Source organism: Siphateles boraxobius, unplaced genomic scaffold (genome assembly GCF_051911475.1).
Source record: "Siphateles boraxobius isolate OS27281-9 unplaced genomic scaffold, OSU_SipBor_1 24, whole genome shotgun sequence".
NCBI classification, from domain to species: domain Eukaryota; kingdom Metazoa; phylum Chordata; class Actinopteri; order Cypriniformes; family Leuciscidae; genus Siphateles; species Siphateles boraxobius.
Window position 1 is genome coordinate 2,585,653 of NW_027508855.1, and position 18,443 is coordinate 2,604,095.

Genomic DNA, 18,443 nt, shown 5'->3' on the forward strand with positions numbered 1-18,443 from the left:
TAATGGGTGTAGTGTATCCATTTTTAGATCCCAGAGGGCTTTTTTTCACTTTGTAGAGTTTGTGCTAATTACTAATTTGCAATTTTTGTGTTTAAAAATTACTGGGACAGCCTCATTAACCTGCACTAATCCACAAACTGTTCCAGCTCTCCCTCCCACAAACCAACAAACGCACACATTTTTGTTTCTAACCACTTTCAAATAAAGAAAAGAAGGGCAGTTAGCATGGGCATACAGAAAAACAACAGTGTACTCCAATACAAACTGATACTCTATGCTGTAAACCACATGAGAGTGCTTTTTTTTCTTTTTCATTCAGTACTCAATACATTATTCCTATTTTTTCTGTCTTATAAAAACAGTGTATGTTTATGTTCAAAAAGTATAGTTTTGCAAATGTCACAAAGGAAAAGTAAAAAATCTGAACGATGTGGCCTTGTGACCTATAACTGAAATCAAAAATTGTCACAACTTTGGTCTTATCGTGATATGCCTCAGCTGTTTGACATAAGTACATTTAGCCATGTTTTAAGGATATCTCTATTAAACCCACTTCACTCAAGCACATTTCTAATGAGGGGCGAAAAAAATCTTTATGGAACCTTTTTTCTCTATGAGCAGGGACCGATTATGGGTGGATAATTAATGGACTCAAGTCGCTGAGCTAATGGCTAAGCATTTTTTATCAGCTTTTTGAACCATTTTGAACAGACATAGCACTGTAAAAAAATGTATTCACTCAACTTAAATTTTTTAGTTATATTTTTGCTTTGACTCAGTTAAGTTTTATTTACTTAATCTACTTTGTCAACTTTTTAAGTTGAAAATACTTCGTTAAAATAGTTGACCCAGCAACTTATTTCAAATAACGAAGTTTAGTTGAAAGACAATAACTTAAATTTTCAAGTTATCTGTACTAAAATGTATGTTCATTGAACTTAATTTGGCATATTTTCTCAACTTGCAATAGCACATTCAACCAAATAAATAACAGATTTTTCCATACAAACGATTTTATTGTTCCCTACAAATCAATAAATGTTAAGAACAAACTCACATATTTAAAGGAATAAATGGTATTGCAATTGCATAAAGTTTAAAGATAAAAATGTATTTGTAAAATGCATGGAAAGTGTATTCATATGGGGAATTTTTTTCCCCTGCTTCGATGGCCTGACATCCATTTTCATTGTTTAACTTTGTTTAATTTTACTTGGCTAAAATATATGAAGATTTCATATGTTTTAAAGTTATTTCTGTTAAAGGGGTATTATTAATGTGAAAAATCTTAAAGTGTCAGTTTAAGTTTAGTTATTAATATAGTTTAGTTAGTTATCAGCAAGCATACATAACTTGCCAAACTGGATTAGCAACGGTCCAATGTGATACAGAAAAGTTGATACTGAACCATATGGATGATTACTTCACATATGTCATTTTACAACTTATTACATCATATGAATGAATATTTACTTACCAGATTTGATGATAATAGAAAGAATTAAATCATCTGGCAATAAACTCTCCAGCGTGGCCGATGAAGGAGACCTGTTTCGCGTTTCACGTGATCTGATATCGCAATAAATAATGAGACTAACCTTACTGGTTCAGCATATGTTTTTAAGTTGAGGCAGCACATACTATAGTCTAAGTCAACTTAGAGACTAGAGATTAACAAATTCAGAAATCGCAAGTTGTATCAATTTACAAAAAAATTAAATGCGGAATAATTTTTTACAGTGTGTGACGCATCCATTTTCCTTGCTGCTAACGCAAAACACTGACAGAAGTGTATGAGAAGTGATGGTGGATGGTGTATTTTTGCATGCATGTTTCCAGCGGCTATACAGTTATGTAAATTTGTGTCCATTCTATTCCAGTGCAGGATTAGGAGTATCATCTGCTAGTAATGACATCGGAGCGTCTGATAGGTCACAGTTTAGTTTCCTTTTTAAAGATTGATTGTAAATTGGAATTATTTAGTTTTGTCAGATATTAGTTAGTTACTGACTGGTTGTTCAGTACTGTTAGAGCAGCACCTAATATAAACTACCCATCCTACCAATCTCCCTGAATTGATGTATTGGATTTCAGTGTTTTAATAATACAGTAAGTTTTAGGACCATTAATCTCACTGTATTAACACACAGTGTACATGAGGTGACCTCTGTTTACTGTGTTTTACAGAATATCCTTCAAGAAAAGCTGAGCTTTTAATCTCTTTGTTCCCATCTTCTACTATACTTTCATCAGTTTGTTTTGGCTTGATTCATTGCGCTGTCTTTTACTCTCAAACAACTCGACATCCTCTCTTATTCTGTTGAGGCCTCTATAGATTGTAAACACAATGAGAACAGACATAGGCAGGTATTCAACTATCCACATTCACAAATATACACAGGCGTCAGAGAGTTTCCTGTTTAATGTCACTTCCTCAGCATCTGTCGCTCTGCACCTGCAAAGTCCATAGACTCTCATTTGTCTCAGCACGCTGAGAAATGAATGGATCTGACATTCATAATTCACTGTATCCGTTTATTATGTGGTTTCAAACGTGTTGGTACAGCAAATACTTTACAGCACAGGTTTTCAAACTGAAAAAAAGGAAAATGTATAAATGTTACAAAGTTAAAGACTCAGGGAAGAAGGATGTGATAACCGGCAAATGTAACAGTTAATGTAAAAAATGTAACTTTAATAACAAAAATAAACAGAAACAACAAAACTCATGACCAATTGTTGCATAAATGTAAACAAAACCACAAAGTACAGTTTCAGGCCTGGTCCTCTCTTGCCTTTCATGCCACTTGGCTTGATTGCATGTAAATGGTTGTGTATATATGGGTTATGTAAATTAAAAAAAAAAAAAAAAAAAAGGTTGCATCTTAAATTCTTCGGAAACCACTGCTTTACTGTAGTACAGCGTTAATATTTTTTAGGAAACTTGTTGTAAAATTACAACCAGAATGCTTAATACAATATTTATGCACACTACCATTTAAAAGATTGGTATCAGGTATCAGATCATTTTGAAATAATGAATAATACTTTTTAAAAATTAACAGTAGTTACATTTATAAAGTTACAAATATGTGCTATTTCAAATAAATTATATTCTCTATTCATCAAAGGAACCTGAAAAAAAGGTATAACGGTTATGTATAACGGTTATAACGGTTCCCAAAACAATCTTTGCCATCACAGGAATAAATTACTTTTTAAAATATATTAAAATAGAAAGTAGATATTTTAAATTGTAATAATATTTCACCATACTACAGTCTTACTGTATTTTTGATCAAATAAATGCAGCCTTGGTGACCAAAAGAGACTTCTATCAGATGCATTAAAAAAATCGTTCTGACTTATGCATGGTATTTTATCTCCAGGTATTAACATGTATTTAGCATTTCATAACAGGCTTAATAAACCTCAATAGTCATTCAAAGGTGAGGAACTATAAATATCCTACCAAACTAAACTGTAACTTCCTGAATAAGTGTGACGTAGCTTATAGGCCGCATTTACAGTGCAGGTCTTGATGCCCAATTCCGATTTGTTGACTATATCCACTTTATTTTTTTGAGAACCAGCTTACATCTTCTTTTAAAAGTGACCCATATCTGACATCTGTATTTACACTATTCACTTTGCAAAACAACTCGGAAAAGCTTAAGCCGAAAAGGTAGTAAATATGGTGTGATTTGCAATGGACAGCAAAACATTGTTTTGAGCCTTAGTCCTCCTTTGCACCATTGAAGAGTCTTGTGATCGTGATTGGTGTTCACATGAGTTGCCATCATTTGCCACTGTGGCTTTTTCAGTGATGTAGGACTTGCATTGACAGGGTAATGTTCGATCTGTTTGTTTACGTGGTAGAAGCAAATGCACTTATCCGATTTATATCAGATTTATTTCTATATGAATGAGGCCTGAAACGGAATCCATGTGCTTTTTTCCTGCTTACAGGTTCTTGTGTCATATCCGATCTGTGCCACATGGGAGGAAAAGATCGGAATTGGGTCACTCAAACTATGTAATTTAAATGCGGCCATGTAATGCAGGCTCCTTTTTTCTTTAGAAATGCAGTATCTGCATATCTCCATGCACCTGACTCAGTCATTGTCCAGTGGTTTCTGCTGAAACAAAAACAAAACTCTTGTTCAATGATAGAGAGAACACACACTCCTTGTCTACACTTTCTTAGGCAATTTTGAGTGCTTCTTTACCAGCAATACAGCTTCTTAACCATCTAAGGACTTGTTTTTCAGCTCAAATATTTTACAATTTATATTCCCATGAACATTACCTAGCATCAGTTAATACATCAGCATTTCAGTCGAATCGAGAAAAAGAAAGAGAAAGCATTCCACTAAAGCATTCCACTTATGTTTTTTTAGCAGGAATATCCTCTTCACACATCAAAGCACAACATACTGTACTTGTCATCATGGCAGAAATATGCCATTCATTTAGAAACTGAATGGTATATGATGTGACATATCTCCTATTGCTTTATTATGCCGATTATAAACATCTCAGCTCCTATAGCAGAAGAACAGGTGACCTCAGTCAGGGTCAGATCTGGCACGCATGAACAACAATGCGCATTTGACATGCATTTTACTGACACTGATTAATGTATCTAAAACCTTCCAAGTATGAGATTTTTTTAGTGGATAAACGTATAAACTTAACTCATAATAAACTCATTATGGGTTACTCAATAATAAACTCAATAATAAACATGACAAACTCATAAACTTAACTACACTACAAAAAACATAATTTTAATCTATATTTTTCACTAAACATCTAAACATACTTAAAACAATATACATTTACTACTTTATTTTTTTATAGCACAACCCATTGAGTAAAAGTGTATGTTAAAAAAAATAATTTATATATATATATATATATATATATATATATATATATATATAAGTGTGTATGAGAAAAATAATCTTTAAGATACCAACTGAAAATGTGTCTTGTTTTAAGGAGCAGTGTTGGGGGGTAATGCATTACAAGCCTAATGTGAGTTATGTAATCAGATTACTTTTTTCAAGTTAGTAAATTAAGTAACGCATTACTTTTAAATATTCAAAATATCTGAGTTACTTTTTCAAATAAGTAATGAAAGTTGCTTTGTTTTTCCATTTATTGACTGACAGCTCTCCTGTCCCTATGTTGAGAGAAATCATGAGTAAGTGCAGAGGTGTTGTGTGCGCTGTGTGAACTGTGAACATAATAGTTATTGTAGTTCTAGGAAATGTGAACATGATTTACTCATCTCACTTGCACAAAAACAGATTCAGTATTAGTATTCCTCAATATAAATAAAACAGTGAAATGCAAACTCTGCAACATGCAACCATGAACAGAGGCGTGCTTGGAAAAACGAGCGCACCGCGTCGCTTCTATTATGTGCGCCCTGATGCGCGCATGCCGCATTTGAAATAACCAATTTTTCACGCGCAAAAAACGCGCTATGTGAACGGCCCCTAATGGCAACGTGACATTAGCCTAATCGAAAATATTTCCATATGTGACTCTTTCTTCCTTTTTTGGAAGAAAGATCCTTCCTGTCAACAAGTAGATTCAGAGCCACCGCATGCAGCGCCACCGGTCGCCATGTCTCAGTGTTTTTAGGTGTGTAAGTGAATGAAGTGAATGTCGTGATATTACTGATCATGGAAAGATTTTGCGGTGGCGCTGCGCCGCTGCTGAATACATTGTAGGGGAAACATTGAACACAATGTATTTAGTCTTTGCTGCCGACCTTCGATGATCCAATTCAACTACCGGTATACTAATAATAAAAATTTACTTGCTAAACCTCACAGTTGTTTAATTTTTTATTTTTTATTTCTGAAGTAAGAGTTTTGTACTTTCTTCTTCTGCGATCCAGAATGGCAGCACAGCTGAAAGGTTTGTTTGAGCGGTGCCCTCTACTGTACAGGTGTGATTTTGCATTTCATTCAGTCTGAGGCTTATTCATTTTACTTTTGGTGTGAAAGGGATTTTACATTTGCCGAATATATATATTTTTGTTATTAAAAAGAAAAAAAAATCAAGCCCAGCGCAGATGAGAAAAAGTAACGCAAAAGTAACGTAATACATTTTTTTCTATAAAAAGTAAGTTACGCAATTAGTGACTTTTTTAGGGAATAACTGTCTCAAACACTGTTAAGGAGTTTTAGGTTTTTTTTGTGTTATTTTTACAGGGAAACAAAAATATAGATTGAAATAATGTGTTTTATTATACTGTTGATTCAAAGATAATTGAATGCTCAGAGAATAAGATGTTTCTATCTTGTCCATTTCACAATTTAAGTGAAGCTCTCCTACAAATTAACTTTTACAAGTTAGTTCAGTTTTTCAGCAAATAATCAAGATCCATAGCTTTGTTTCTACAGATACAGTTTGACATTATTCACTCTTCAAGTGATGTTGCATTCATGATGCAAAGACAAAAAATGTTTGTCACTGAACAGAGCTTTTTAAATCAAGGTTGTACCTGATACTTTCCGGCTAACTACGATGCTCACTGAGCTTAGCTTTCCCCTTATTAACTTGTTGTATAATGCTTTCCATCTCAATGCCAGCAATTTGTATGCGAAAGGTTTCATAACCCATTCAAAATGAACTTGGAGCCCTGACGGTTTTGTCTTCAGAAAGTTTTTCTGCACATTCAGCCGTGGAGTGGAAGTTGTGTTGACTTCCACCCTGAGGTTGTGCGAATCTATGCGTGTCCTCTTGACCGTTTCTGCTTAGACTAGCTAGTCACGATTTTTCTATGCCCAAACATCCACTCACACACTGCCTGACTGCCATCTAAAAGAAATGATTAGAGGAGAACAGAAGTCATTATTGTCACACAGGTAAAGGCTTCATGGCCGAGCGTGCTTCTCCTTGATAGCGAAACAATGCTGGTTAAAGGGATGGTAATTCCTGTAGACTGAGTCACAAACTGCATAGTGCAGTACAGGTATAGTCCTGTTGTCATAGTAACATGTCTCAAGTTAAGCTTTGGTCTTTGATCAAAGGCAGCATTATACGTATCCTTAGATTCAGCCTGCACAGCCACTCAAACACACAATTAATTTAATAAGATTTAATCTGATCTGTTAAATTAAAATGGTTTGAAATTGACCATTGATTGATACTGATTTCAGAGGTGTATATTATGAATCTAGGTGTCTTAGTTTCTGAGGCTACTCCTACGCTTATTACATCACTCACTCCTACTTCAACTGCGATTGAAGACTGAGTCACGAAGTTGAGGCGTTATTTGAACACTGCAAATAAAAGATATCCAAGCAATTAAATGCGGCGTGATGTCATTAGTTTAGTCATCCACAGCTAGCCCACCACACATGACCCACTTCTGCCTGTTAAATCACATTCACCCACACTGGCTCAAATCGCCATTGGCTGTGTGAGGAAGGCCGTGTAGGAGCTTTGGATGCTTCTTTTATTTTGACACAGCCCAAATATGTGTTGTCTAGAAGTGCAAAATAGCCAAATGAGCCTATTAAGTGGCCTGACACAAACTTTTTGAAGAGCTTGACATTAGACCATGTCACCAGCATAATGTTTCAAATGCAACAGTGACTCTCTGGCCCTCTGCCACACCTAATGTTTTTGTGCGATGTGATTTAAAGCGAATGATTACATTATGCAATTTGCATCAACAGAAACAGGTTGGGTTTCCTCTGTTCATAGCGATTTACAGGTAGCAGAATGTGAGCTGGCATCTCTGCTATTTCATTAAGGAGTTCTATCGTCAAGCATCAGCTGCAAATTCAAAACTGAGATGCTTCAGGCGTGTGACATGAGATACTGTGGCAAAAATTTGTTTGTTCCTTGTCTGTAAACTTTTAAAGAGAATTTGCATTTGGATCAGAGCATTGGTATGTTGCAGACGGTTAGACTTTAGGTATGTACATAGAATGCAGTGTCATACAGATACAGGGAGGAAGTACAGACAGTTTCTTCAGATATGCAACCTTATAGTCAGTCCTTCCAGAAAAATTTGGAGTTTTTTTGTGATTGTTACAGGCAAAAATCCTTGATTATGCAGCACGTATTCTTAAAAAATGCAATGGAATATGCGGGATATTTATGCAATTTTATACGATGAAATTGCGGGAACTTGCAAAAACTGCGGTTTGATGAAAAAGAGAGAAAAAAGTGATTTCCCCCAACAACCTGTTCTCACTAGGCTAATTTCTTATTACTTCCTACGATATTTAAGTTCTCATCTTGTTTTATTTCAGGCCTTAATAAACACATGACTCAAACTTACAAAACATTGAGTCAAACAAGTTCTGTAGCTTACAAAAGGTATATGCTACAACTTCTCTAAAAATTAATAAATAAAATCTAAAAAAATAAAATGTGTGCTTCTTGTTTTACAGCTTTTCGATGATGTTCACGTCGCATAATTACGTCACTTCATAATGTTTCATAATGCATAAAATTATGCCCCCGCATAAATTTGCGGACTTTGGCTGATTATTCATTGAATTATGTGATCGCATAATTGCGTTTTTCTGGAGGGACTGTAAAGTTAGTGTATCACATGAAGAAATTTTATTTTAAATTGTACAGCAGTGTTTCCTAAAAAGAAAGAAAGAATATACAGACACCGATTGGGGTCCATTTGCATGCAACATTCACCTATATCCTCCATGTGTCTATTATTAGTATAGTCTGAGTCTCATATTATAAGTCTGTGTGCCATAGACAAAGCTACATTGACTCTCTACAATGAATTATTGCACCACTGTCATTGAAACCATTTCTTCCACTGCAAACATAATGCAAAGTTTGTGTAAAACCCAAAGAAATATTCCAGGAAAGGACTTTTCCATGGTCTCCAAGATGGTTTTCAATATTTGTGGGTAGGATATACAAAACACATTATTTTCTTTGCTTCCTGTTGCTAAAGCACAGCATGGCAAACAGCAATACTTTGTGAGGCTAACTTGTTATGGAATATAAAATTGAAGAGCTAGTAGGGTCCTGCGTGACAAAAAACGAATATGGAGGGTCACCACGCTCTGACAGACGGGTTAAAGAAAGCAAGCAAGGAAGGAAGAGGTAAAGGTGCAGTGTTTGTCATTCTCTGTCAGAATGGTGATGGGATGTGATCCTTCTTTATATCATCTTTCATCCCTTAAGGAAAAAAAGAGGAGGATGACACAGGAATGTGAGTGTGTACACTCATCTATCTTGGAGCTTTTCTGACAGTTTCAAGGCTGTCAGAAAAGTATGAATTTTAGGTATGAATTTAGTATGAGATAAGAAAGGTATGAATTTTAAAAAGAAGGCAAGTAGCGATGAGTGACAGAGGAACATTGAGCTCTAAAAGAGAGGGAATCCAGAATTACATTTACAGGCAATGAATCAGCCACTTGAAACACATTACATGTGTTTTCTTAATAAATCCTCTCCGAAGAACACCATTGAAGGTCATATAAAGCAGAAAATTCCCACAGTTGTCACCTGAAAGGACAGGTGAGGTATGTGACATGCCTTAAGCCATGTCAGAAATACCATTATGAGGAAGTATGTTTCTGCTGAAGAGCTTCAGGCGAATAACTTCAGGTCAGAACAAATTGCAGAGGATAAACACATTAAACCTCTTCAGGGCACCATGTTTTTTTTTTACTTGTTAAAAATGTTTAACACGTGTTTAAAAAGTTAATAGTAGTTAAATTAGCAAAGTAATAAAAATTAATAATTATTTTATAAGAAAGCTGGGTAACACGTTAGTTGATGGTCCAGTTCTCACTATTAACTAGTTTAATAGGATATTACTATAGGATATTGGCTGTTCATTAGTCCTTATAAAGCACATGTTAATGCCTTGTTCTGCATGACCATACATTCCTAATCCTACCCAATATCTAAACATAACAACTACCTTACTAACGGTCAATAAGCAGTAATTAGGAGTTTATTGAGGCAAAAGTCATAGTTATTTAGTTAGTAGTGAGAATTGAAGCAGTTGATTGGAATAATGTTCAATATACAGTAAAGTTCATTAGTCATTATAGAAAAATATTAGCAAAATGGCCGAGTTGAGCGACCAGAATTCTAGAGAGCTGTTTCCTATCTTTGAATGTCATTTATTTGAGCATGGAGATAATGTTTGCTTTATTTGTGGATGGAATTATAGTGCAGACTTTGTAAACAGGATGTTGCCCTTTTTCTAAGCTAAAGCTTGTATAGGGAAAAAAAAGCATGTAGCCTACTTGCTCTTTTAGCTTGGCTACTTTATTTCTCATTTGTAAATCGCTTTGAATTATCATCTGCTACATGACTAAATGTAAAAGTCTAGTCTTTGTCCCTCTGTCAAGAATCTGTCCTTAATGTGAAACCCACCCTAGTGAGAGTGAACAACTTGATCTGTTTAACATGTTAATTCCGAGTGAACCGTTCATCTGGGAAAGATGATACATGAATATTTCAGGAGCCGTTCACTGCACACATGTTGTGTGTATGGTGTTGGTCCATATGTTCTGTCTCTCTCTGACTGAGACAGAGAGATACACACACACAGGTTTAATTGATGTGCAAAGTTATATATGATGTGATGAACACGGACAAGGACTGAGGTCATTAACTGAGGAATTAACAGAAGACATGGCTTAGATGGCTCAGGGTGAAGGGAGGAGAGGTGTTAATTGCTTAAGTTGAGCTGTACTCAGATGGATCATAGCCTGTGGGATTTCTGTTCATATCATCTCTGCGATATTCTGCTTAGAAGGACCACTAAATATTTGAATACAATAAAAAAGATTTCACAATATGTCAGTTAATTTATGAAATGGTTATAATGTAATGTAAGAATTGTTCATATTTATATTATGTATAGTAATAGTTTTATTTAGCGAGGACATTCAATTTATCAAAAGTGACTGTTAAGATCATAGTGTTACAAAATATTTCTGTCAAATAAATGCTGTTATTTTGAACTTTTCCTTAAAAATAGCAAGCAGCACAACTGTTTTCAACATTGATAATAATAATAAATGTGCAGCAAATCAGCATATTAGAATGATTTCTGAAGGATCATGTTACACTGAAAACTGAAGATGCTGAAAATTCAGCTTTGATCACATTACATTACATTTTACAATATATTCAAATAGAAGCTGTATTTTTGTTTTTATTGTGTTTTGATCAAATAAATGCAGCCTGGATGAGTGTAAGAGAAGTCTTTCAAAAACATTAAAAAATCTTACTGACCCCAAACTTAACTATAGTGTATGAAGGGGGAAAAGTCGGAAAACCCCTGCTCTTATACACAGTGTGCGGTAACAGCAAAATAGTTAATAGGAAAGGACTGTGATGATGTGTGGTACTTACTGACAGAGCAATGACATGCAAACAGTTTCATTATGAGACTTTTTGCTTGTCGTGAAACAAAAAAGTGATGTTTGAATCCTGTGTCTTCAGTTTTGCAAGTTGTGCAACAGAGCGCCAGTTTCACTCTCATCTCTTCCCTGTCATGTTTACAGCATATTTATCAAATCAGACCTAGCCTAGCCTGATGCATGCTTTTGTAAACAAGTCGAGCTCTGACTTTTTTTAAATCTCTTAAACATAGTTTACTCACTGTTGTTTTGAATTTATTTATTTAGGTCTTTTTCTATTTTGGGACAGATTTCAAAGGCAGCCTAATTACGATCACTAAGCGAGTGAAGTCAGGGATGAAATAGCAGATCATTTAGCATATAGTTCTGCTGTAATTTGTACAGGTTTGAGTGTGTGGATAGAGCACTGATTTCCCAGCAGGCTCGGCGTAGACTCCGTGCCTGTTTCTAGAGTGGATATACTCAAGTCGGGTTGAGTTTGGCTTGAACAAGCAGCCAAGGATAACACAGGGCAATGTTTCCGGTGGCTTCAGCAAATTCAGCCTTCCTCAAAAATGGGGAGTTATTAAATATCCAAACATGGCCATTGATCAAGGGTGAGAGACAGCTAGAAATTCAGCCCAGACTTTATAGCCTCCGACTTGGTTACCAAGGTCTCTCAACCTCAGCACAGCACAAAAGAGGATGTCGATTTATTATTAAATATCATGGGACTGTACTATGTGCGGGTTTTAGACTGTTTTAGCACTGTATTTCTCTTTCTCTGAAAGCTTGCAAACCATAATCACATCCTCACTTTGCATAACACACTCACAACCACTGCAATGTTTATGCAGATGGCAAAAATCCTCAAAATCTGCAGCTCTGAAGTTAATGAGCATTATTACCTCATGCCATCTATGCAGACTCATTACAAAAGCATTTTGGATGCCTTTTTCAGCACACCCAACTGGAGTTGTCACATCAGCAACTGCAGGATTAAGAAATCTTACACAATGATTATGGCATCTTGGACTTTTACTGGAATTATTATACATTAGATACTTTCAAGTGTACTTTATTTACTGCAGTTGAAGACTGTTAATAAAGTACGTTCTAGAAGTATGCAGCTGTGTAGTGTATATATACAAAAGAGTACAATCTGCATGGCATGAGAAAGTAAAGGGTCTATTAGGTGCACATATCAGAGATGTATACTGTAACTACAGAAATTATTCAGAGAAAAAAAACAGTGAAACAGTGAAAAAATGGAACAACTGAAATGAAACTGTAGGAAAATTTAGAAACTAAGAAAAAGATGTTAAATGGAAAATATAGAAATGATCAAAATATGGCACAATATAAATCATTCAAAATGGAATAAGTGAAATTAAAATATGAAAAACCTACATACTCAAAATTGAATGAAGGACGTTACCCTTAAAAATCTAGAAATTATCAAAATATGAAACAATGAAATGGAATATATAAAACATAAATGTTAAAAAAATGAAAAATATAGAAGCTGTTGTAGTAGAAATTTTAATAGTCATTGATCCCAAACAGGTATCATAAGAGAAAGAACCTATTCAATGTATGAAAGTATATGTGTGTACGTGCTTGTGTGTGACGTTTCAGGAACAAATGGGACAGGACCTCTGACCTTAGGGACGGTCAGTTTTGGCCAGTTTATTTCAGTACCAGTTTGTGTCTTTAAGTAGAAACTGAACAGCAGTAAGGACCTTATCTAGGTGGGTGAAAGGTACAGCGGGTGAGGAGGAACCTTGAAAAGAGTATAAAGGCAGTCTCATATCTTCCTGTTGGGTGTCACTCTCTTGCACAGCGTAACTTCTGTGTACTAGACTGAACCTATTCTTGCAAGAATAAATACTTTCCTTTTATTAATTTGTCTCTGAGTGTCTCTTACGCAGTGATGATGTTTAACAGAATTTTTGCCACAACACTGTCAAATTTATTTATTAAATATTAATTTATTTAGCTGACGCTTTTATCCAAAGCGACTTACAATTGCTATGTCGCACACCTCTGGAGCAACTAGGGGTTAAGTATCTTGCTCAGGGACACATTGGTGTCTCACAGTGGATTCGAACCCGGGTCTCTCACAGCAAAGGCATGTGTCTTATCCATTGCACCATCACCACCCCATGTTAAACTGCTTGGTTAAAGCAATCTTGTGTTCGAAGTACTCTTGTGAGTAGTTTTTTTTCTGGCCATTGATTTAATGAGCAGTAGCACATAAGGGGATTGTGGGTAGGAAGTGAATTAGGGATATAGAAAGGGAATCTGAAAGCTTCCTCGTCATTTTAAAGAATAAGGATGTGGATTTTTGTTTCCTGGATTTAAGTGGAAAGTATTTTTCAGAACTTACTATTTATTGCCATCATGACGGTACAAAGTATGAGATAAATGTGACAACGAATGTTAAAAATGACTGCTCTGCTTCTGTTTTTCTTTCCAGTCTTTATCTGCAGTTTCATGGTGGCCGCACCCATTTTCGGTTACCTGGGGGACCGTTTCAACAGAAAGATCATTCTGAGCAGTGGAATTTTCTTCTGGTCCTTTGTGACACTGCTAAGCTCCTTTATTACCAAAGATGTAAGTGCCATACTCTCTTCCTCCTCTACAAACAGCAGCCTAAACCTTCAAACCCATGTCTGCCCAGAACCTCTTAAAGAAATCATATTGTCATGATTATCATTCTGAGAATCTTTCAAATATAAATGTAGCTTGTTTTTGTTTAGAAAGTTTTGGTTCTTGCAGCGCTAGTTGGGTATTTTTAGCAGCCCAGCCCAGCAGTAGCATCTCTAAAGCTCATTCAGTTTCCGGCTCATCTGAGAGCGCTTTGAAATGACACTCAAGTCAGTCAACATAGCCGGACTTATTTTATATAGAAAAAAAAACATCTCAAGGTACTTTATTATTTAGATGTTTCTCACTTTTGCTTGCGCTTGCGCTCGCGCACTCTCTCTCTCTCTCTCTCTCTCTCTCTCTCTCTCTCTCTCTCTCTCTCTCTCTCTCTCTCTCTCTCTCTCTCTCTCTCTTTGCTAAGAGACCATTTTCAAACTCTTGCACTTTGAAACCCGTTTTCAAAAGTTATAATTTTCAGGGCCCCAAAATGCCATTGTCATGTAAATGAATGGCCAAAACGTTTTAGTTGAAAACGGTGTCATGTAAACGGCCCCTCGGTCTTTGTTTAAAAACATTTTCCCTGAAAGTTCAAGTTAGAAATGTTTTCAAGAGTGCGATTATAAACACAACGAGGCTGTGAAAGCCAATAAGTGAGTAGATGAGTTTACCTGTTCGGCTAATGACATTTAATGTCCACGACAACCACTGTAGCCTTTTTTAGCAACTTGTTAGCAACCGCCTTTTACAAGACAAGTGAAAGCTTTAAGAAAAATCACAAGAGAGTATTACTGATGTATTTTATAAGAAAAAGTGAAAATATCTTGAGCTTGTGCTCGCCACAGACATTATTTCAAGCATTTAACCAAAAACCCATTTTAAAAAACCCATTGACTTCAAGACAGTAGAACCGAAAGTGCTAAAATGCTAACTCTTCTGTTTCTGGGTTTTGGCCAACAAAATTTTGCATCCTTGTACCACTCTATTGATTTTAGTGAATTTCCTCAACAAGATTCTCTTCAAATTGTTGCATCATCATGTACTTAACCAAACAAAACAGTGAGAATCAAGAAGGTAATTATGAGGAATTCATGTTTAGTTTTACTGATGTTGTAAATGTTACATAATGTTACAAATGTTGCATATAGTGTTAGCTATCATGAAATCAGTACCACTTTACAATAAGGTTTCATTAGTTAAATTTGTTAACATGAACTATAATGAACTGCACTTCTACAGCATTTATTAATCTTAGTTAATATTAATTTCAGCATTTACTAAAACATTATTTAAATCAAAAGTTGTATGTGTTAAAGGGGTGGTAAACCACATTTTTTCCGAAGGCTTGATTGTGTTTGTGGGGTGCACTGTAACATGTGTTCATGCTTCGTTTTTTAAAAATTGATTTATTTTTCATATATTTTACCTTTATTCTACACTGCTCTGCCCCTCCTTGTAAAAACGGTCTGATGGTTTCCTGCTTCTATGAAGCCAGTCCCTCAAAGATTGATTAGCTGTCCCAGTGTGTTGTGATTCGCTAACCACCTAGTGCACGTTTTTCGGAAACGTCACGCCCCTTACCCTTACCGGTAGTTTGTGCTTTGGTGTATTATAAAATATCAAAGATATAAATTCCTTACAATTTAGAGTTGGATATGGATGTAAGATTTCATTTCACTAGATGTATTTCCCCAAGCTAATAACACTTGCCTTGGATAAAAACGAATGACATTGTCAGACTAAGACTGAGGCTGAAATCGAGTTATACTTTTATTTTAGTTAAGCATAACTCGCATGCTGCCGCAACTTTTAGAGTAGCATGGTAGGATAAATGTAACTTTTCCATATTAGCTCAACGTTACCTGCTGCTTCTGTAGTTTGAAGACTCTTATGTATTGTTATTTATTATACTATTTATACTAATAAGTATTATCATTTACAATTATCAGAGAGAGGCACAATACATTTTAGGGGCAGGGGCTTTCATTTATACAGACATTATTTGAGCTGCTTCTTTAAGCTTTGCATGAACAGTATAATTCAAGAGTGACATCTGTTAGTAAGTACAGTCGTCAAACCCTGACTCTATGACTGTAACCTTATTCTCACTGTAAATATAGTCATGTATTGATGCTTGTGTTAAACATAAAAGTCTTTGTACACAATAAACCTATGTTGAGAGAAACTGAGACAACAGTAAAGCCGAGAACAGCAGTCAAAAAACCCTGACAATTTAATTGATGCTTATTGTCTATTATCTCGCATAGACCAACGCAATCAAATTATGTTTGTGTGTGTGTGGCCAGTCTCCAGGGAGGTTATTGCAACATAGACAAATAGTGGAAGCTAGTTAAAAGGCCATGTTAATAAGAGGAAGACTGTGAAATAACAACGGAGGAATGTTCCCTGTGGCTACAATAACTGATTTTAGAGATATCTAGTGACTTAGTGATGGTTCGTGTGCGGTTTGGTTCCCTGTAGACAGTCAGACAGTGTGAGGACTGCGTGTACATATAGAAGATGTGTGTGTGTGTATGTGTATGCCACAGGGGGTATAAATGCGTTAATCCCCTCGATCTGCAATGCTTAGTTGATACTGTCAGGACGAGCCATTTTGCATCAATGTCACATGATCCTCCAAGACCGCACACACATGCACATATGCATACATGAGCGTGAGGACTGCAGATATCCCTTTATCAGTCAATCATCCAACCCACAGCGGTGGGTTGTTATATAACGCTCTCCACCAAGAGAAGTGAGCAGATCATCTCGTATTTACACACAGGCTCATCATCACGCTAATGTTACCGCAACATTGCCGCAAGGTCTGCATTACATTATTCATAACGAGTGGTGTGTTTTATAAGAATAGACTGAAATTAGAAAAAATACTATATCATAATCATCTTATCAGAATGTAAATATGTTCTTGTGTATTAGTTTGGCTTAAAGATGCCCAGCACTGATACTTGGAAGAAAATATCTACTAAATATGTCTATGGCTTAAACTGACCTCAAGAACTCTTGCTGATCTGTTCCGCATCCAAATCCCTCGTAACTCGATGTTCAGCTTCATTTAACAAGATTTCTCAGGGCTTTGGGAAGAGACAGTCAATTCACTGCACTGTGTTGCTGCAACAAGACTGAAAGACCGTTTTTTGTTGCACATAAAAATCGTGATGTAAAAAAACAGAATTAGGGAATTTAAGTGGCAATTAAAAGAGAGACTTTAAGATGTCTGATTCCCATTCAAATTCCCATGAACATATTTAATATTATTGTGTCGCTTTTGTCTGATTACAAGAAAACAAAACATCAGGGGGTGTCAGCGGTGGTGGTTTTTAGTTAGATATGCACATATTCATACAGAATGTATTTGAATGCTCATGTTTATGTATATGGTTGTCAGGGATTGAGGGGAGTCAGACGTGTACAGTCCTACAGTACAGCAAACTCATGAATTGGTTGTGGACTGGAACAAAAATAACAAGGCAGATGCATCAACTTTGCTTTTCAATCTTGGGGTTTTAACCACTCAACCACAACAAGCTCAAAATAAAAAACGGAAGTATGAGTGTGAAAAAAATCAAATCCTTAAAAAGAAAGTAATACCTAAACATGTACAATTACATTTGCATCCAGTCTGTCAACACAAAAAGAAAAACCGTCAAGGTTCAAAAAGGTCTCAGGATCAAATTCACTAAACTTTGGCAAGCAATCAAGTTGAACCAGACTGTGAATATCTAAATTAAGTCATTAAAGGAGACAGACCGTCTTCTATTCAAATTATGTTCATTATTATAGATTTACTCATTTTATATTTTAATTTAAAAGTATTTTGAATTATTAATAATATTTTCCAGACATATGGAAATATGAATGTGTTTTTGCCTCTGTACTTTCAACAGTTATTTGTTTTAACAACATTTGTAATACTTATAATACTTAAAAATATCAGATTCTAGGTATAAATGTATCTTAATTTACACACACACATATTAGGGGTGTAACGGGCCACAACGTGAGAGAACACAATCATCTCTTCCTCTTTAATGCTAGTTACAGAATAAACATTAACCTATAATATTATAGTAATGTGTAAGGTTGGGCTCCCTATATAGTTTACAGCATTAGCAGAGATAGTTTTTTTTATCCTTAAGACATTTTTAATTATAAATGAATTTAAGGAAGAGACACAATTTGTTCAGTAGACCACTGTTTAATAAAAAAGACAAAAAAGCAATTTTATGTATAGTTTTCTCTCCCCTGCTGTACCGAACTTTACGCACGCACGCACACACACACACACTTTAAGTCCCTCCCTCCACCTTACTATAAATCTTCTCACACTGGATGACATAAGTGTGTGCGTCACTTTAAATAACCACTCTCCAGACGTATCTATGTTCAGCAAATGACAGC

The 18,443-nt window shown here is 35.5% G+C and overlaps 1 protein-coding gene across 3 annotated transcripts in view; it reads left to right on the forward strand.

The window, feature by feature from the left end:
- Window positions 1–18,443, forward strand: part of spns2 (SPNS lysolipid transporter 2, sphingosine-1-phosphate) — a 78,227-nt gene that overhangs the window by 33,333 nt on the left and 26,451 nt on the right. For all 3 annotated transcript variants that reach the window (XM_077240827.1, XM_077240828.1, XM_077240826.1), the window contains exon 3: window positions 13,852–13,988. In XM_077240827.1, the coding sequence (XP_077096942.1) occupies window positions 13,852–13,988 (137 nt within the window). The remainder of the gene's footprint in view (window positions 1–13,851; window positions 13,989–18,443) is intronic.